This window comes from Pollicipes pollicipes, unplaced genomic scaffold, assembly GCF_011947565.3.
Source record: "Pollicipes pollicipes isolate AB1234 unplaced genomic scaffold, Ppol_2.1 Scaffold_4740;HRSCAF=5597_pilon_pilon_pilon, whole genome shotgun sequence".
Taxonomy (NCBI): Eukaryota; Metazoa; Arthropoda; class Thecostraca; order Pollicipedomorpha; family Pollicipedidae; genus Pollicipes; species Pollicipes pollicipes.
Genome location: NW_023596545.1, coordinates 24,665,274 through 24,686,927, shown reverse-complemented (window position 1 = coordinate 24,686,927; position 21,654 = coordinate 24,665,274). Strand labels below are relative to the sequence as shown.

General features: G+C 53.4%; 1 protein-coding gene across 1 annotated transcript; it reads left to right on the top strand.

Moving 5' to 3' along the window:
- The first annotated feature begins 2,425 nt into the window (after positions 1–2,425).
- Positions 2,426–9,406, top strand: LOC119098082 (A disintegrin and metalloproteinase with thrombospondin motifs 7). The gene is made up of 10 exons (XM_037221010.1): positions 2,426–2,534; positions 3,001–3,130; positions 3,505–3,706; positions 4,652–4,831; positions 5,537–5,692; positions 6,324–6,557; positions 6,622–6,651; positions 6,842–6,896; positions 7,494–8,354; positions 8,619–9,406. The coding sequence occupies exons 2-10, from the start codon at positions 3,027–3,029 to the stop codon at positions 8,726–8,728; spliced, it is 1,932 nt and encodes a 643-aa protein (XP_037076905.1). The 5' UTR covers positions 2,426–2,534; positions 3,001–3,026; the 3' UTR covers positions 8,729–9,406.
- The last annotated feature ends 12,248 nt before the right edge of the window (positions 9,407–21,654 follow it).

The following is a 21,654-nucleotide window of genomic DNA, read 5'->3' as shown; positions in this document are numbered from 1 at the left end:
AGGCCCTCCGTGTGTCTGTAGGATACCCCACTCACAGGCCGCCCACGGCGTGAGGCCCTCCGTGTGTCTGTAGGATACCCCACTCACAGGCCGCCCATGGCGGGAGGCCCTCCGTGTGTCTGAGGGATACCCCGCTGACACAGTCACAGCAAGAGCACGCAACTGTTAGGTGACTTGTCGAAGCATGTTCACGCCATAGTATCGTGATAGTTACCTCATTCTGGGTATTGCCGCATACACAGCTAGCACACAAGGCAAGCAACTACAACTCGGTCATCATCGGCTAAAGACTCAAACGCGCCACACCGACCTCACCCGCCTGTCGGCCCGCTCCGACCATGACCAACCGCACGCAGCAGCCTCCTGACCACCCCCCCCCCCCCCCGCCTCGTCGCCAGCATTGCGAGACATCCACAGCCGGTTTCATCCTGAACGGTGACTGGAAACATCGACAACTCCGGCACGTACAAGGGCGCCGGCGCCAGCTTCGGGTACCAGCGCCAGACGGAGCGCACCGGCGAGCGGATCTCAGCGCTGGGGCCCATCGCCGAGCCGGTGGACATAGTGGTGAGAGCGTCCCCCCCCCCCCGTCTACCGCCCATGGCTAGTGCCGGTCCGGGGGCGGCGCCGGCCGCTTGTTGAAATGTAAGCGACCTTGCGATGATGTAGGTGACACTGACCCCTAGGTACCGTGGTGAATAATACAATATATACATGTGTGTGTCTATGCATATACGCATGCGTGCACGCATATAAATGTGTGTGCGTGTGCGCAAAATGCATGACATCCGGTTCCCTTGTATAAATGCATTCTATGCCTGGTCAGTAATGGAAGTTCGCTATAATTTGGCCTCACTGTTATGAATGTGACACCCCCGACATACCTGACAGTGACTCGACTGTGACACCTCCACTAATGGAGCGATTGATCTGCGATCAACACTGATTGATCCAGAACTATCATCCATACCGAATCAGTACTGATGAGTCTGTAACTGTCATCGATACTATACCAGTACTAATTAGTCTGGAACCGTTATCAATACTGTATCAGGACAGATTGGTCTAGAACCATATCGATACTGTACCAATGCTGATTAGTCTAGAACCATTATCAATAGTGTATCGGTAGCCAACTAGAACATTACACAACCTCTGCTTGCCGTGTCTTGCCAAGTCTTGCATGGCAGCGAGTCCGCCCAGCATAGGGTCACCGCCGGCGTCTGTGGGCTGTCAGATCCTGTACCGGCAAGCCAACCGCGGTATCAAGTACGAGTACGCCATCAAGAGGAACAACTCCCTGAGCTCAGTGCTGCCCCGTCTGCCGAGCGCTACCGGTGTCGCGCAGGTGCCGAGGCCGACGCTGGCCGACCAGCAGCGCCAGCCGGCGCCCAGCGCCGTGGCGCCACCGCCACCGCCACCTCGCGCCAGAGGTGCGAACTAGAGCTACGCCGGGGACCGTGCTCTGTGCCCAGTACGCCCGCCGCCCGCCAGGGCTGCGCTGCGCGCGTTCTTGTCATTCCTGGGCTCTCCTATTGGCCAGTCAAACACCTGCCTAACATTGTGAGGTTTTAGCTCTGAGTAATCAACATATTGATAAATGTTTGTGCACAGATGCGGGACAGCAGCCGTCGGAACGTTCCAAAAAGACACAAATTTCTCTATAAATTTGATTATTTCCATGCGATAGAATCAACTCAAATTGGAATTTTCAGGGTAATTGGGTAGGCCATGACCAATCTGGAGGATTTTCACGCCTATGCTTGATTCATCATGCTTATTTTACCAATGGCAAACGTCATGTAAATGCATCAAAGTATGCCAAAAAAAGGTCGACGGCCAGTCTTATTTTGTGCCATGTTCGAAATATTAACTACACTTTTGCAAAGCCACTATCCATCACCCTCCAATATTACGGGAAAGGAGCTCTGATTTGCCTATAACCCCGACTCAGCCATACCCAAAGAAAGAAATGGGCACAACACGTTCACCTGATCCTTCCCATTAACTACTGTATGCGGATATATGTGAGTGTACCGTACTCTTGAATGCTTCAGGCGCGAAAATTACATAACCGGTATCCGCGTAGAGTCGATGCGACACATCGAAAAAGGAAACAGCTGCAAAGGCCTCCATCTCGATGAGAGCCTGTGTAACTGTTGCGGGTATTATTGACACCCAGCCGCAGGATGGTGTTGAAACCGGAAATTTTGTGAGATGGTTTGTCTTGCGTTCACCTCGAAGAGCAGCATAGCTCGCTGACGAATGCTAGGTGTTTCGCGACTTGACGCGCGAGTGCTGTCCCGTCGCCGACTGCTGCCGCTGTCGGCAGGCGGCGCTGGGTTTGTGTCGTCGCTCTACCAGCCGGCTCAGCGGCCAGTCAGGCCAGGCCGGACCCGGCCCCGGCCGGGGGGGCCCCTCCGCCGCCGGCGCCGGCGCCCGGGCCGGAGCCCGCCGACGCCGTCGACGCCGACGCAATCGGTTCCAGTGGGTGGTGACCGGCTTCTCGGCCTGCAGCAGGTCGTGCGGCGGAGGTGAGACGGTCGCGCCACCGTCAGCTGGGAGGGCACGGCGACCCCGCACGACGCTCGCTGGAGTGGTGCGAAGTTGTGTCGCCTTGCGCTGCCTGCTGTGTCATCGGCCTTAGAGACATGCCCCACACCTCAAGCCCAGTGAACCGACAGAGACCTTTGTGATACACATGTCGTTGAGGGGCACGCCATGCATTGATCGGAGGCAAGCCACCTTCACCTGACTTGCGGTCCGGGGGGAGGGCAGGCTGGTTCGCGTAGGTTTGTCTCTTGCGTGAATTGTGGTGCTTTTAAACCATCTTGACGCGTGTTCGGTGGATAAGTTCAGCGCATGTTGTGTGTTCAAGTGTCGGTCATGCGTGCGGTCGCCGCAATCATTGCCGAAATCGCCTCGTGTAAGGTGACAACAGACTTCACTGACAGCTGTCTCATTGGTAAAGGCTTCAGCCACATCAACCCCATTCTCCAGGAACGCAAATCGCCGAGGTGGTGTGCATGAGAAGGAAACGGAAGCAGCTGGCTCGCAACAGGAAGTGTGACCCCCGCCGGCGACCGAAGCCAAAGGCGACGCCGTGCAACACCTTCCCGTGTCCAGTCAGGTAAGCGGGGGCCTCTGTTGCCATTGGCGGACTACATGCAAACGGAAGCATGGCGATGGCATCAAGCTGAACACTTCTGCTATCGCCATTGCATTGGGCTGTTCAACTGACTAAAAAGCTCCGTTTCTCGCACTGCATCTAGCTGTGAATCAGTTCCACATATGAAATTATGGAGCAGAGCCTAGGTTGACGAGACCTGGGATATGGAAGCGCTTTTCCGAACAGCTCGAATTGTGAATTCAATGACCTCGTAACTATACTGCGCAGCGCGAAAGGGTTCATAAGCGGCGACTACCTTGTGCGTCGCGCACGTCGGCGCATGTATGCGGAGGTGTGTCTGATCCACGGCGGCCGGGGGTGACTGTGCCAAGCAGCAGCTGGGAGCCGAACCCCTGGTCAGCATGCAGCAGCACGTGCGGCACCGGCCACCAGACGCGCACGTTCCTCTGCGTGCGCGCCGGCCAGCCGGTGGAGGTGACGGAGTGTGAGGGACGCCCAACGGAGCCAGAGGTGCAGGAGTGCGACGCCGGGCCCTGCCCGGCCAACGCCCGCTGGCAGATCGGACAGTGGAGTCCGGTGAGTGGCTGGTGGCTGGGTCAGGATGGGCAGTGGAACCCGGTGGGTGGCTGGGGCAGGTCGGACAGTGGATTCCGGTGAATGACTAGGGCGGGAGGAAAGGCAGGTTTCGACGGGCAAGCGGGGCAGATCGAAGTGTGCAGCAAGTAAAAGTTCTGTGGCAGACCGGCCGCGGGCGTTCGATGTGCTACGAGCACATATCAGGCATTGTAGTTTGGCGAATTACTTAACAGATCGGATGGGAGAGACCGATGATTTATTTGGGGCAGACTGGACAGACCAGTCCAATGCGTCAATGAAGAAGATTAAATGGCAGAACCTTGTGTGTCACTGGAGCAGATTGAAAAGCGAAGTCAAGTTACTCAGGCGGATACGACAATGCAGTCTGATGAGTCAGTTAGGCATATCACGGGTGGAGTCCAGTCAGCTATTAGTTCTGAGGCAGATCGGACAGTAGAACCTGGTGGACAGTGAGTTTGGGTTTGGTTGAGGAGGCGAGTTATTATGGAAGATAAGCTACTAAACGTGGAGCACAGAATAGAGCCACAACCAAAGTTGTGCAGCTACCCAATCATCGTAACGGCTTACAGCTGCGGGGGTAGGGTTGTTGGGGGTAGGGTTGTGTCCGCACGCCTGCGCCCCCCGTGCGCGTGCTGACGGAGTGTGTGTGGCGCGGTGCTCAGTCAACTGTTGTCGGGGGGCAGGATCAGTGTCCGTACGCCTGCGCCCCCCGTGCGCGTGCTGACGGACTGTGTGTGGCGCGGTGCTCAGTCAGCTGTTGTTGGGGGGCAGGATCAGTGTCCGCACGCCTGCGCCGCCCGTGTGCGTGCTGACGGGGCGTGTGTGGCGCAGCACTCGGTCAGCTGCTGTTGGGGGCAGGATCAGTATCCGTACGCCCGCGCCCCCCCCCCCCGCGTGCGTGCTGACGGGGCGTGTGTGGCGCAGTGCTCGGTCAGCTGCGACTGGGGCAGCCGGACCCGTCGCGTGAGCTGCGCCGAACCGGGCCGCTGTCCGGCGACGGAGCGGCCGCGCGACACGGCACCGTGCCGCCTCCAGCCCTGCCCGCAGCAGGTCCACAGCGACCACCGACCGGCCGGCTGGATGACCACCGACTGGACCGACCAGGTCAGTCGCCAGCTGAGACCGGCACACGCGTCACACGACAGCCGGCGACCGGCACACAGGCCATCAGGCACATGGGAACAGGCGCGCAGGCCGCACGTCACATGAAGATGGGCACACAGATCACACGCCATATGAAGGCTGGCACACAAGTCATACGTCACACGAAACCCGGTCCACAAGTCATACGTCACACGAAGCTCACATGAAGCCCCGTTCCTCACAGTCACACTTCACACAACGAAGCCCGGTCCAAAGGTCACACGTCACATGAAGACGGCACGCGGTCACAAGCCTTCAGTGACAGACGGCATCCGTCTGTCATGTGGGGTCCACGAGTGAATGTACACCCGTCGGCCAGCTCACAGAAAGATCACATTGTACCAGGCCGCTAGACGACCGTCTGGGGGCCGCAGAGGTGAGGCGACAGGCTAGTTACAGGACAGGCCCAACACGCACGGCGCGATGGATGCCACGGGTGCCGTAACCAAAGGGCTGTGAAGTCGTGCGTGAGACACGTCCGATTCTCAGCAGAACACAGCGTGCGGCGTTCAGACATCATGCATGGGCCACCATCGGGACAGTTAGGTGAGTCATGTTCGCACCATGGTGTGCAGGCGTGCAGATGTCTCACTAGTTCAGCGAATGAGGATCGAGACCCCTGCGGGGCGTTCTGTATGGAAGTGAGGCGTTGTTGGCGTGTTGCAGTGTTCGGTGGAGTGCGGCCAGGGCGTGCAGTGGCGCGGAGTCACGTGCGGCGGCGACGTCGGCCGATGCCAGCCGGGCTCCCGGCCCCAGCAGACACGGCCCTGCAAGACGGACCGCGGCTGCGGCGGTATCTGGTTCACTGGACCCTGGAGCCAGGTGAGACGGGCCCTGGAGCCGGGTGAGACGTGAGACGGGTCCTGGAGCCCAGGTAAGACAGACCCTGGAGCCCAGGTGAGACGGATCCTGGAGCCAGGTGGGACGTGAGATGGATCCTGGAGTCGGGTGAGACTTGAGACGGACCCTGGAGCCAGATGAGACGGATCCTGGAGCCCAGGTGAGACGGATCCTGGAGCCAGGTGGGACGTGAGATGGATCCTGGAGTCGGGTGAGACTTGAGACGGACCCTGGAGCCAGATGAGACGCACCCTGAAGCCAGTTGAGATAGGCCATGCAGCGAGGTGAAAGCATTCCTCTTCCTTTGTTGCGCAAGATGGCCACAGTAGCCAATAAAAACCAATAAGAATAATTGGAGCCAGGTGAGGGATTGCCGAACGATATATATTCAGAACAGGAACCGCTGGTTCAGTGGAGCAGCAGAGATCGCGGAATTCTGAGATTATGTTCGGAGCAGGGACCATTGGCAGCCGCCAACAGGTCCTGATTAGTGTGAGCGTTGCTAGACGCTTCTATCTGACAATGCCGTGACGACTGTTCACTGGACGCGAGGCCAATGCCGAGCCGCAGCGGCACCGTTGACGAGCCGTCGCTCGACGCCGCTCTCCGGCAGTGCTCCCACGAGTGCGGCGACGGCGGCCAGGCCACACGCACCGTGCTCTGCATTCGGCGCACGGACGCCGAGTTCGCCGTGGCGGCGGAGCGGGCGTGCGCCGCCACGGCGCGGCCGCCGGACCGGCAGCCGTGCGGCGGCGGCGCCGGCTGTCCGCCCCGCTGGTTCGTCACCGAGTGGGCCGCCTGCTCGGCCACCTGCGGCATCGGTCGGCAGCGGCGCACCGTCGCCTGTGTCGACGCCGATGGCCGCCGCGCCGGCGGCTGCCCGCCGGCCGACGCGCCCGCCCACAGCCGAGCCTGCCAGCTGGCCGACTGCCCCGAGATGGGTAGGTAACGCGGACGTAACGACCGGCCGCCGCCGGGACTGGAGGGCTCACCTTTGCGAACTTGCAGTGCTCAGTCTGTCGATGTCCGTGCGAACATTGCCTTGAACCGACTGTTGTGCATGTTTGTGGGGGCCAGCGTGTCATCGTACGCTGGCGTCGATGGGCGGTAACGGTGTTCCTGGTCGCTTAGGTGGTAATTTTCACATGCGGGTGGAATGGCTCCAGTCTGCAGAGCCTGAGCTACGGTCAGTCTCGCTTGCTATGTCCTGACAACTGTGATTTCTGGCGTGTTTGTGTTGTGTTGTCGCTGAGACCGTGACGTCCGCTATGCGGCTCTGCCCATGCTTTGCGTTCGTGTCTGACGCGGGCGTGTTTAGGTGTGCACGACGAGATTCCTGTGTCGTTACCTCTTCCACCACGTAATCAGTCGGATGCGGAGGCGTATGCGCGCTAAAGATCCATGCCACTTCGAGATAGTCCACACGCCCACAGTGCTCCCACGGCAGTATGACATAGCACACACCTCAAACACATCAGGACGTAAACCGCTTCAAAGCATACGCGCACAATAGTACCTGTTGGCAGGCAGTTGTGAAACCTTTACACAAATTTTGTCGGGCATTAAAAGCTAAACGTAACTGCACTATGTTAACTTTGCATGCCACACGTATCGTATGCAATTTTAATGCATCGTTTGCCACGTGCTATCACTACAGCTTACCCTCGTGTGCTGTGTTAACACGCCCACCTGTCCGTCCGGCTTGCTTGTGGCTGCGGGCGTGCGCGTCCCGCTCACCACTGACTGCGCCTTCGGTCTGCTCACTCGCTGGTCCGGCCCGTAGCCGCAACGACCGGGCAGCCAGTGACGGAGGGCAGCCTGCCCACCGGGCAGACTGAAGCAGCAGGTAGCGCGCCGACCGCCGACGCCGCGTCACCGGACGGGACCCCGCCGCCAACGGTCGTGGACGAGTCGGTGGAGCAGCGGCCGTCCATCCTGACGCTGGACGAGTCCACTTTGGGCGGATGGCGGGGAACCACAAACGCGAACAAGTCGGTGGAACAGCGGCCGTCCGTCCTGACGCTGGACGAGGCCACTGTGGGCGGATGGCGGGGAAGCACGAACACGTGGATCACGGTGGATGCCCCGACGCCGACGGAAGCTGGGCCGGTGGGCTCGACAGAGCCCACCGGTGTTGGAGCCACTGAGCTCGGCTCAAGCTCCGAGCCAACAGCGGCCGCCGTGAGCCGTGAGCTGGAGCTCGGGTCAGGCGGCCTCGATCCCATAAATACGGCCACATCGGCGGCGGCGACAGAGGCGCTGGCGGGTGGGGCTGAACCAACCCGCCTACCGAGTGAGACGCTGCCAGCAGGAGAGCTGGAGAGGGAGACTCCGGCGACCAACCAGCCGGAGGAGCAGCTACCCACGAATGAGCTGGAGAGCGAGCTTCTGGAGACAAATGAGCTGGATGGGGAGCCCCGCTTCACATTCGAGCTGGACGAGAAGCCTCCCTCCGCAAATGGCCTCCGGGGAGCACCGTTCCCCGGGCAGGCGCCAGCCGAGAACACATTGGTCACTGATGGTAGCGCCGCAACCACCGAGGGTTTGGCGAATCCACGCAAACACAGGAAGCACAAAGACAGAGGCGGGCGCCGTGAAGGCCGCAAAGAAGGCAGTGGCAGTGGTGCGAGTGCGAATAACACAGGTAGGCTACCGCCGTGTCTCGTGCGTGTCTGGCAATCCTATCAGCGAGTTGGATATTGTCGATTACTCTGGGATTCTTGCATTCACCATCTGCATATTAAATGCATGCAGCTCAATGTAAACAATTTTACGGGTGCACGTAGTTCGACCGAGCGGTCGGTGCACTCTAAAACCCAGATTGTCGCTAGGTTATTGAGTTTACCTTGCATGTGACCTCTTCACCTTAGCGAGCATTCCCCTGTGGTGACTGTTGATCTTCTTCCAGACTCCTGCACGGATAAGTTCAGCTACTGCTCGTTGGTGCAACAGGCAAGACTGTGCAAATACAAGTACTATAAAAACTCGTGTTGCGCCGCGTGCAGAGGCGCTCGGTAGACCTCCATTTCAGAAGTTGGCACGTGAGTGACGAGCACCAGCGCCATCTTTCAGGCGATTGCTGTGCCATCTGTGCGCTTACGGAGGAACTCACTCAAGCTAAATTGACTGACAGCGGTGGTCCATATACGAGTGACGTGCTGCGTGTGGGATGGGGCCGGCGGCCAGTGACGGCCACCAGAGCGCGGCGCGCACTGCTCTAGCTGTGTGAATAGTGCTGCCTGTCTTCTGATGAGGACACCTTGCTGTGCCTGCTTCTGCGCTGCCCGTGCGAGGTCGCCCTACCGGCGTCGGGCGCGGGTCCGTGGCTGGCGCTGCTCAGCCCGCAGCCAGGACCACTGTGTAGCTGACTAATAAACGTCTTCAGACGGCAGTAATCTCGGGCCGGCGCCGTCCTGTGCTGGCGCGCACCCGGCAATCTTCTCTGTACAGCTGCACGGACAGCCACTGTCAGACACCGTGTAGAAGGCTGAGCGCCGCAGCTCTTAACAGTGTTTCTATTACCTTGTTCTTAATTGAAATAGGCCGTCAGGTGTATTTATGGTAAAGGCTGGCGCACGTGAGTGGCTCGAGGCGGCGTGGTGTTTGATGAAGAAGTATGAATTTGACGATGTTCCGCGCCGCACATGGTTCTGTCTAATGTTTGTTGCTGAGAACACGAAAGAACATTGAGCATGATGTGTTTGTCGCTGACATAGCAGCATCGAAACTTCACTGGACTGGGAAGGTTTGCGGATGTGGTCGGGCATAGTTCGACGTTAATGTCTGATCTATGGTAAGCTGTCGTTAACTTATCCGTTTAACGGCCCTCCATCTTCTCTCCTATCCCCCCGGAACGTTGGCGTAGGTAAGCTGCTTGCTAGCGTATTGACCCATTCTTGTCGATCTATCCACTTGGTCTCGGCGCCATGTTCGTGAGTCACATTATGTGCCAAAATTATTGTAAAAATAAGTCATTTGCACGAACCTCGGTAAAATGCGAGACCAAGACGTTTGACACAGCACCGCATTACTCGCAGCAATTTTCAACATTGTCCCCTAAATTCGCCGCATATTTGCCTGAGGGCCACCAACGAGAGCTGTCTCGCGCTCAGCCGAGCGAGCGCGGCTGGTGCGCGCCGTCGCGGCAGGTCGAACCCCCTGGCTGTCGGGTGTCGGATCTCCGGCAGCCGACACCGGACCCGGGCCGGGCGGCCGGCCTCGACACCCGACCCTCCCCGCCGGGTCCCGGCCCGCTCACCTGGCTGGCTCGGGCCGGCCGGTGGCGCTGGGGAGAGGCGGCGCCGATCGACTGGGCCGCAGCGTACCGCCGCGCCGCCCGCAGCATGGTCTGCTGCAGCAGGCTATGCCGGCGTCAGGTGCAGGACACGCTTTTTAGACGCTTGACATCTGCTGGGACTCGGGCTCGACTGCTGGTTGCATGCGCAGCGGGCAGGGGGCAGTCTCGTCAGTCCGAGGCCGCATGAAGACGGATATAGTAATCACCCACTTTGAGAGGAAAAGGGAGCTATGACAGCAGTCTTATAAGCCCTTTTCAATAAAAAAGTTGAATGTTTCCCACTACGCCACACTTCAAACGAAGGCAAGGCATCACCCAAGCAAAACACTGTTTACTGGCCTGACCTGCCTATTGCTGCTCCGGACTGCAGACACATCAACAAAAGCATATTTCTCCCATCCTGGACGTACCATTCTTGCGCAACTTTCTTGCTGTGGCGGGTATTTGTCGCCCTTGGCCTGAACATCCCCCGGCGGGACGCTTGGCCTGAAGATCCCGCGGCGGGACGCTTGGCCTGAGGAGCTCGGGGTGGGACAAGAGCGGAAGATCTCGCGACGGGACAATTGATCGAAAGATCTCGCAGCCGAACGCTTGAGTTCAAGTGTTTTGAACTGACTCCGGGCGATCACGTGTTGCTGTTATGCCCACGGAAGGCACGTCTGAGACACCGGACGGTGAGAACGCGCGCGCGCGCGTGTGTGTCTGCGTGTGCTGGTGTCTGCGCGGTGTGCGCGCGCTTGTGTGTATGTGCGCGCGGTGTGTTTGTTGCTCGTGTGTCGGCGGTCGGTGGACGGTGGGTGGTTGGGAGGGGAGGGGTGACGGGCCTGTAAGCCGACCCATCTCGAGCTGGGGCGTGCTGGTACGCCCCCTCCCCTCCCCTCTCCGGCCGACGGGCCAGGCATCCGACAGCGGCCCGGCGGCTCTCCCAGCGCCAAGGCTCGACCCGGCACTGGACGTGGGCACGCGTGCGACCGAGCAGGGAGAGCCGAGCTCAAGGCACGGCTGGCTCACTGGCCTGAGAAACTGGCCATTATTTGCCTCCGATGTTTCATATGACTTCCATAAAATTACCGTTATTGCTCCATCTGCTGGGCGATTTCAGACGTCATGAAAATGTCCCAAGTGCTCGCGAATATCTTCCGTTGGCACCATTATTTCGCTATTTCATCAACCGAATGCCATTTGTAGTCATTCTATTAAGTATGAGCCAAATTTCGAACGTTTCAATAAGAGCTTCACGACACCGTTCAAGGTTTCTGCGTGGTGGCCTGATGTTTGCTGGTTGAATGATCAGCAATGTGCACTGTGCCCTCGCTTTATAGGATAGGCTCGACGTCACACACTCCTCGCACATCGGTCTTGTGACTCTCAGCCGTTCCATGTGAGCCATTCATTGAGAGTTAAGTCTTCGGGAGAGCGAAGACACGTTCGACACGTTCAGAGATGTGCCAGCAGTCACTACGGCTGACAACGGCGATCATAAGGCCATGATGTTGCGAGAGGCGTTTCGTAAACGGATCTGGTTCCAGGGGTATGAGTCCATAGGCGCGCGTGTCGGGCAGTCACAAATCGGCGGCCTGTGTCAACGGGCCGCCGAATAATGCAACGAACAGCGAAGTCGGTCGATCACGGAGTTATTAACTTTTTAGAGAAGACGTTGGGTTCCATTATTGTTTCTGAGTTCTGCCCGAGGTAAGTCACACACCACATGTCAGTGTCTTGGAAAAATGCATTGTTTTTTATGTTTTTTATTTTGGTCTGAGCGTGCTCCAGATATAATTTTTGAGACCCCCGCTTCACCCAGTACAACACACAACTTTCCCTTCACCTGTCCGGGAGAACCTTGCACATGTGATCCAATGCTTTGACATGGTCACACGGTATTACCATGGAGACCATTTTGCCCTCCACCAGCTAACATACGCCGGGTAAAAAAATCAGCCACTCCTGGGATTTAAACCCATGTGCCTGCCACGTGCTGGAGTCGGGCGTCTGAAACATTCAGATACGGCTGCGGGAGCTGGCACAAATATATGTAAAATAAACATTAGGTAATATACATGTGCCCAAATGATTGACCACAGAATCGCAAACTTAAAACGGCACCACAGATAACCACACGATTTATGCCTGCGAATCAGTACAAAAGTTTTATTCTTTGGTGCAAAAGCTCAATGAATATCATTCATCAGGCAACTAAGCATCAACCATAGATCGGCTATGCTCAAAACACTGAATGCCTGGTTCAATCAGCCCTTATTTGGGGCGCCTTATGATATGCCTAAAAGCGATGCATTATCGTCAGGCAAGTAAGTTAGCATCGATTACAGAGAGCGCGAGGAACCTTACAGATCTCCTAGATGCCCGCTTACAAATTTCTTTACTTTCTGTTGCTCGGCACGGGTCATGGAAACCTTTCTACCAAGCCATCTTTGATTCGAGCTGTCCAGTGATGCACATGGTACTGATACATGTATCATTGGGTGCCAGGACGGGGTGACCTGAATTACTGGGATGCTTGTGAGTTTCGAGTTATACTTGTGGTGCCTGATGATCGTAAATAATTCACTTTCTAATCTGATACTCAGTGAGGGTCATGGTTACCTTCCCGCTTAGCCCACCCGTATTTCGTGCATCCCTCAGCGTAAAACCGTGCATAGAGTTTAGATGTCAGACCGGGTGGTAAAGCTCGAATAATTTTGTTATTGACATCTTTGGGTGGCAGTGTCTGTACTGGTCCAGAGCATTTTCTCGATTCACATGCCTTGGTTCTCAAATTTAACTTTTTGCTTAAACTTATCCGCTTAACCCTTTCACATGTGACCATAAGTCCAGCTTAAAACTTCGAACTGTCAAGATAAGCCCTGTTTGCGCAACCTCGGTGGTGATTTGGTGTTTTAGGGCGCGTCAGCATCTGGGTCATTTTGCGCCCATGACCTCTACCTTGTGGTATATTGTACGTCAGTTACTCAGCGTAAACACTCTTAACTTGATGTGGGTCGTCCTTTGCCCGTCTCGAGATACATGACGGAGCCAGTCCTAATGGCCAATGATTACATTACGGAGCTCGTCCTGATGTCCAATGAGTACATGACGGATCCAGTCCCGGTGACCAGTGAGTACATGACGGAGCCAGTCCTGAGGGCCAATGAGTACATGACGGAGCCAGTACTGAAAGCCAGTGAGTACATGACGGAGCCAGTACTGAGGGCCAGTGAGAACATGACGGAGCCAGTACTGAAAGCCAGTTGAGCAGTGAGAACATGACGGAGCCAGTCCTGGTCGCCAGTGAGTACATGACGGAGCCAGTCCTGAAGGCCAGTGAGCACATGACGGGGCCAGTCCTGATGGCTAGTGAGTACATGACGGAGCCAGTACTGAGGGCCAGAGAGTACATGACGGAGCCAGTCCTGAGGGCCAGTGAGTGTATGAGGAAGTCACTCCTGGATATAGTGTGATCACTTTTATTATTATGTTGTGTTATAAATAACCCTATTTACAGTACTTTTGCGTTATCATCCTTAATATCATGTGCGGGTGTAAAATCTCCATTCAGTAATATTTCTGTATAATTTTACTGCATAACATGTGAACACAAGTGATGACAGCTGGGTGACAGATTAGTATGGGCACAGTTTCATGGATAGCGGGTGGATTGGGGAAAAAAAACCTAAACCGAGAAGACCTGCAGTTGGTGGTTAGGGTCACGGCGCCGGACAGGCCGGACAGACGGGGTCGGGGTGCCGGACAGACCGGACAGGCAGGGTCGGGGTGCCAGGCAGGCCGGACAAACGGGGTCGGGGTGCCGGACAGGCCGGACAGACGGGGTTGGGGTGCCGGGCAGGTCAGACAGACGGGGTCGGGGTGCCGGACAGACCGGACAGACAGGGTCGAGGTGCCAGCCAGGCCGGACAAACGGGGTCGGGGTGCCGGGCGGGCCGGCAGTCAGGTTCGAGGTGCCAGACAGGCCGGGCAGACGAGGCCAGGGTGCCGGACAGGCCGGACAGACAGGACACCGAGCGACCACGAAGACCAGCCGAGTCGAGCAGGGCGTGTTTTTGGCTAGTCGGTGACGGGGGAAGGGCGACAACTGATAACTGCCGCGGGCTATCGCAGATCAACCGCCACGCAGTCACGTTATCTCTTGGTGAGCTGTTATTTGGCCGGAACATCGTTTGACATGCGCGGAAAACACCGTCCGATTTCTTCACAGCTAGGCTCCGGCCAACAACAAACACACTGTGTGGAAGAATCTGAGTACAGCTGGACGGCGCAGATTGTGGATGTCATCGACATAAGTTACGAGGGGAGCGAGGAAAAGTGTCATTTTGTGTGAATTTCTTCCAGCTAGTGCATAAAATTCGGTTACCAGCGCGCAAAAAACAGACGTCTAATGTCTATTCAAACATTTTACGCACAAAATTCTGGATTTCCTCCCAAGCGTTGCCACTATAGAAGATCCCAAGTAAACAAATATCCAGCTCATAAGCAGTTTCAAGGTATGTAGCACTCAATTGAATTATGTGGAATACTTTGAAGTATATTTTTGAATGTCATATGTAGCAGTCCACGAGACTTACCATTCCTGATAAGTTGAAAGGGTTGGCGATTTGGAGTGAGAGAGGCTGGGGGAGGGGGGGGGGGCACGCAGTTTTAACCTACTCTGTCAAAGCAATGCAACAAGAACCGCGCTGAGCTTTGCATACGCCATGGGGTAACATTGCCCTCCCCAGTTCCTACACCACCATGCCTACTTCCCATTTCCAAGGATGGCCTGTGATCAAAGTATATTGTTGAAAACCATGATGCAAATGAAGCCAACATTTAACTAAAATATGCACATGAAACGTAATGGGGTACCAGTTGTCTTCCCCTCCGCAGTTCTTACACCACCACGCGTTGACCCCATTTCCAAGGATGGCCTGTGACCGAGGCATGATGTTAAACAACATGACGCAACCTAAGTCACCATTCAACTAAAATCTGCACATGAAACGCATTGGTTGACCGGAGCGTCGTCAGTCTGGGGTGAGATCCACGGCATTAACATCAGCACTTTGCTCAGAGCCGTTGCACCACTGAATCCGTGTAACTGCAAGTCAGTCGATTGGCGTCTTATGAAACGCTTCTTCGCGTCTTGAGGTCATGCGTGAGGACCCACTCAAGACCGCAACTGGGCTGGCACGGTTGCTTTTGATCATTGGTCAAGAAGGAATCGTGCCCTGAGAAGAATGACGTTTCTTCAAAAGTGTTCTTCATTTCACCAATGTGTGCGTGCGGATATGTAAACAGCGAGAGGCTGGACAATAGGGACGGCAAGCCCACTGAAAGCAATTAATATGCCTGATTCAGCGAAACGCACATAGTGCACCTATGGGTAGGTGCTTAAGTGCATGGATGACTCATTCTAAAGAAATTCACAACCTCAAGATCGCTTTCATCAGTTTAAAGACAATATAACAATGAAATTCATGGTTCCATTAACAGATGCAGGAAGGTTCTAGTTTACGCCAGGCCTGGAAAATAAAGATGGTCCATGTCAGAAATGTTAAAGTTGGCACTGCGCGTCGCGTGATGCACCAACCAACTGCAGTTAAAGCATGCATCTTCCAGTCCAAGGCTTCAGTAGCTATGCCATCGGGAATCCGGTCAGTGCAGGATTGGCTTGTGTGACGCAGTACCCTGTGTTCCTATGACCTTTATCCGGGCGAGTCTGTCCCGTGCTTCCAAAGGGGGGGGGGGGGCTTTGCGAAGGGAGAGGCTTTTGGGGGCATGTCCTCGGAGGACGTCTGTAGAGCTTCTAAAGCATCGAAAAATGGGTCATCGAGACTGTCAGGATGGGTTCCTGGGCCTAACAATGGCCAACGAATTAAAGAGGATCACTGTAGCGACGAAGTGGGCCTGCCGTGGCTGAAAAGGCTTCCTATATCATATGTCATCCCTCCTAGGCGTAATCTTAGTTACACCGGTGTTCAGGTGAACGGCACCCGGTCAAAATAGAAACAGAACCCTTGAAATCGAGCTTTTTGAAAGCCATTAAACAACATTATAAAAGGAAATATATATGCTCGACTCGCGCCTTTCAACCGTCAACCTGGTCACATTTCAATTTCTCCCGAAGTTAGAGATGGCGGACTCATCTCCTTCTGCTCAGACAGTCTTTGGAGACCAGACCCAGCTGGCTCCTTGATCTCAGCTGCACAGGCTTCCTTACAGTTCGTGATCTCAAGAAACAGAGCCGGAAGACGGAATTGTAACAACTTTGCTGAATAAGCTATGAGTCTGCCCCACCTCAATGCTAACTTACCGGACATTTCGTCGTCGCCCCAGCGCCTCAATGAGACCCGGTCTGGTCAGTCACGTTTCCCACGGCTCGGCACGTGTGCAGCCATCTACCATAGCGCCCTTGAGTTCTCAGCCAGAAGCCATGCAATTTCTTCAAAGCTGTGATACAAAATTTATAATGCGTCTGCATGCGAGCTCTGCGATCACGTTCGGTTTCCTGCGAAGCAGTCCGATATGTCGAAGAGACTGATGTGCTGCGTCAATCGCTCTAAATAAGCTACGAAGTTATTAAGCTTCGATGTCCAAGAACTGGAAGCTCTGATGCCAGCAGCCCGACCGGACCCGGCCAATTCAGGAACGCTTCTGAGTGTTTTTATGTCTACAGCCGACGGACATACTGCCACACTGCTCTCACTACCAGGCAGTGCAATGGCTTATACAAACCGTGCTGCAGAGTCCCCTAGATTTATGCGTGCATCCTGTCGGATCCAGCGTGCTTTTTCTGCAGCGTTGAATTGTGTCTAATGGAAGCACAAAGCTCGCAAATTGCAAAAAATCAACACTTCATCGCCAAAATTATGTCTCACAGCAAACAGCCCAGAGTGGCGGTCACGCCTTGTCATTGTCACTGGACTTAAACGACAACGGCAATCGTGTCCACACAAACGGAAGCATTTCAGCCCACCGATAAATTACGGGCTGCTTGTATATGCACGTGAGCAGTTTCTTCATGTTCTCCTCGTGCGTATCCACGAGGCGTCTTTCCTTTGGCCGTCTGTTCGCTCTTTACGCGGTAATATTTCTGCAGAGTTCTGGCTTTAAAGGGATTTCGCCCTCTTAAAAAAGAGACGCCAACGGACCCGATTGAATGATCACTTATATGGCCAACACCTCTCATATGACCAACGTTGACTGGGAGTCAGGTAAAAAGTATCTTTAAAAACCGTTCTTACACAAATCACTTGAGACTAGACCAAGAACGATCAGTGCATTAAGCTTTACATGCTTGTGGCTATGTTAGTATGGCCAAGTCGGCCCAAATCATATGTTTCTGTTTTCGTCCAAGCTGTCGCTACAAACACTTGCAATCACGAATTGCTGCAGATTTATAGTAGCCTTCGGCTGAAATGGTCATGGTGTTCGCGTGATGATACAACCAGACACGTATTGACGCGAAGGCAACCCTCCAAATGACGCGGCCGTTGATGCTACATTCACGTGGGCCCTCTGAGGCGCCTAGTTACACCGTACGTTGACTACGAGAAAAGCCCTAAAGCATCCGCGCGTGATGCTGAGGACTCCGCGCCGGGCTGGTGACTCGCTCGCCATGAACTTCACCATGCGGTCCGCGGCTGTGCTCAGAAAAAGTCGGTCTTGCTCTGTGCAACACATCAAAGACAAGTACTTGATGACAGAAACAAGTAAAAACACATAAAGTTTTGTTCCCTTTGACGGCGATTCACATTTTATGGAAAAGGAAACAAGCGCCATGGATAAAGGCGAGGTCGTGTACCAACAATATGGGAAAACACCGAGCTGTGCTCAATTGTTTGGACTCAATTACTGAATACGAGTATGTTCGACGTATGTCCCAATGGAAATCGTACTTAATGTACCCGGTGTGCTAGGGTAGTGCCACCAAGGGTGCAGTTTCGCAAAAGAAGTTACAAGGGGGTAAAGGGACAATGGTCAAACCTACCTCTAAAATACGGGAAAATGATTTCTCTCTTCTCTTTCTCAATTTGAATTAACTTCTTCCCGAAGTTCGAGTTGGTTGGGGTGGAGACCACATACCCCAACTGAGTAGTGAACTACATCGTTGATTGTCACATTGAGAACAGAAACGTTTCCGACAGTTTTACCGATGTTGAATTAAGGAGTAGTTTGATGACGTAGTTTCTGTAGAGCTCGACCAGACTCTCATGGCTGCGAAAATCATCCGGGTCACATCTGGCAGCAATTCGAGAGATCTCCCGGTCAAACCATGACCGAAGAATCACCCACAGAGCAGGGGTTCCGAGAGATTTGTTGTTGATAATATTCAGTTTACGGCATATGAATGAAGCCATTTTTTTGTTCTGCAGCTGGGAAGCGTCTGATCCTATCCTCTAGAGGATCTCCAGCTTCGGATCGCCGACGACTTCCGAACACCGGACGCCTCCCGCCATGCGCCGGCACCGGAGACGCCGCCGGCGCCACCGCCCCAGGCCACCAGCCACACCCGGGGCGTTCAGAACTGAACGCAAGAGACGCTTTTATCGTCTAAACACGGGCGAGATTGGACCTTGTGTCGCGGCGGAGTCGTCAGATCAGCTGATTGGGGGCGGCCTGTGACGGGCGGACGGGCTGTGACGAGCCGGCGTATGCCGGGCCGGCCAGCCGCGCAGCCTCGCCGCCGGCCTACGGGAGCGTGTAGCGCCGGGGGGCGGCGCTCAGCTCAGCGCGGGCGGTGGGTGGACGGGTGGAGCCTGGCGGGACCGGCTGAGAGCGCGTGCCGCGGCCGGCGCAGGCGCAGTGCAAGCATGTACGAAGGATACGTGCGAATGGTCGAGGACGTGGGTCATTACTCACAGGAGGTAAGTGAGAAGAGCAGACGACTGAAGTGAAACGAGTGACACTGTCTGATATCCGCCATACTGTCCTCAGTATTGGTTAATCCTGAACTTTCGGGACACTCATTCATCCGGGGCAAGATACATGCACCAGCCATGAGTGGGCCACCACCCACCAGCGCCGTGAGCAGATTCCCAAGTCAAGTTGACGTCATCTGGCTCTTAATTTGTGTTGAACAGGCTGTGCAAGCTTTAATCACGAACCGCGTTTCGCCCTTTTGGGAGATGAGAAATTGCACATATGGCTAGCTATTTCGGAAATAAGACTGGTAATCCAATGACTTAAGAATAACTATATTAACGAGTATGTGAATGCAGGTAAGCTTCTTAAACTCAAGTATAGATATGCAAGAATGCCACAAGAAATGGCTGAAACGTGAGTACATAATGATATTTGGCTCAGCGAACACTTCCAGCACTGCACTGCCATCTCTCAGTGAGTTTGAGGCATTGCGAGTGAGTGAAATGATAACAATTTTTGGCGGCGCCTCAGCGTCATACAAACGTTCCATGACGCAAGCAAATAATGACGTATTGAAGACTATAGTTTCTAAAGAAACAAACTGCGTTCTCTTTAACAGGTTTTCCACTTGAAAGTACATCGATAGTTTTAAGTGAGCTTACTTCACCATATCTGATGTGTGCTTCAATATCTTCAAATGCGGAACATTCATTTTAATCCTGAAGCCTCGTTACTGGATGCAGACAGCTGCAATGAGATGTCATGCATGTGCTCACTGCTACCTCTTGAGTGTGAAAGGGTGTTACGGTAATGCCTATTCATCGGCTATGGGTGACGTTCTTCTTGATATTCTTTCCGTGATTAGATACTGAGCAAATCTAAGGTTAGGAAAGTTTTCGCTGACTTATAGCCAATCTGTCACCGAGTCGAACGACCAACCAAAAATCATAGAACATTTGTATCGCCTGGCTTGGATGAAGCAAAAAAAGGACGTCTTGGCACCGTAGGGTACATGAATCTTTCCGGAAAGACTCGCTGGTGTTTTGCGACGAAATGCATACCCATGGAGGCCTGATGCCAGACTGTGCAATGCACGCCGCAATATTTTGTCGTTGCTATCACCAAAAGCTGCAGCCTTAAGCATCTCTGGCACCAAACGTCGCGTGAAAATGTACATTTTGTGCTGACATTATGGATCAAGTCGGACCTTTCCCCCTTTATATATATATATATATATATATATATATATATATATATATATATATATATATATTAATCGCTCCTTCCATTCTAGCGTTTCGAGATCCTATCTCATCGTCGGGGAAGTCTAAATGCCACAAGAAATAAGTTTTGAGTTTTAAAGGATGAAAAATTGTGCACTACTGTTGGAAAACATCTTTTGGTGCCGAGAACATAAATGAAGCATAACTAATTGAAGTAAGACAGAATCCTATTTTCATTTTCATACGCGTAAGAACCACTCATAATGGGAACACTATAAAGACACAAGGGGAACACTATTGCCACAATCACATCAGAAGTGCTCGCCGCTCACCACCTAGTAGTTCAATAGTTGTGCAAGAATTTGTCTGTATGTTTAAGACCGGAGAGAGTTCGTTAATTAATTTGCTTTCCCAAATTTGAAGGCGTCTTCTGTCACTGCACGTCCGTAAAATGCCAGTGCTGTTTGTCAGTTGTTGTCGTGTCAATGTCATGTCGTGTTCGTGTCGCATGTGGTCCAGAGGTGCCCCGTCACGTAAGCGCGTTGTCAGGAATCGTGAGAGTGTCGTTGTGGTCACACCAATGTAGTGTATGGAACGAAGTTCGCAGCCTTCGATGTTGCGTTGGAATTGATACACCACGTTGGTGCATTTTAGTTTGTCGGGTTTATCTGGGCTGTTTCTCATAAGAAAGTGATATATTTTCTTGTTACGATAGTAAATGACGATGTCTATTTTGTGGTCGTTTTTGCCTTTAGCATGTCGAGAGATAATTTCCCGTAAAGCTTTTTCGCCTCGTTTGCGGGCGGATGTCATTTGATTTTGATAATACAGTTTGACGGTTGGTTGGATGTCTTGCCTTGGTTTGCCGTCAAAGTGTCTTGTCATATGCCGTTGTGTCTCGTTTTCAACGTCATAATTTGAGAAAAAAACCCACTAAGACCTTCTTCTTCTTGTTGTTGACCTTCTTCTTCATGAAACTGCCAATTTTTTTATTCCAGGTACACACGTTATGCTTTATTCGTGTTTTTTTCTGACACCGAGAACACTTATGTTTTAATTGCGGTACATATTTCACCCTGTCATAATATGCGGATCACAGCAAGAAGCTGCAACTCTTCATTAATTCCTTCAACTGTTTTTTGACTAATGCTGAAACTATTAATTTTGTACGTATCTTAACATTCATGAATTAAGCTCATTTTGTGCAGTTTTATTAAGGCGGTTTTATAGTATTTATGATATACATTAAATATAGCCATTAATGACCTAAAAACCAAGAGATATGATGTACCTAGGTATGGAAACTAGAATGATCTCATAATTAAGGACATCGTACATTAATTATATCCAATTAAGGCAGTTTTATCAAGGCGGTAAGGTGCTATTTTATACTTTTTATTTAACCTTTAAGAAGGTCGTTGTGTATATATATATATATATATATATATATATATATATATATATATATATTAATTTGTGATCCCGTCTATTTTGAAGTAGATGCCGTATATAGCAATGCTTTTTGTTAGAAACCGACGACTTGAAACTACCTCTCTTTAGGCTTC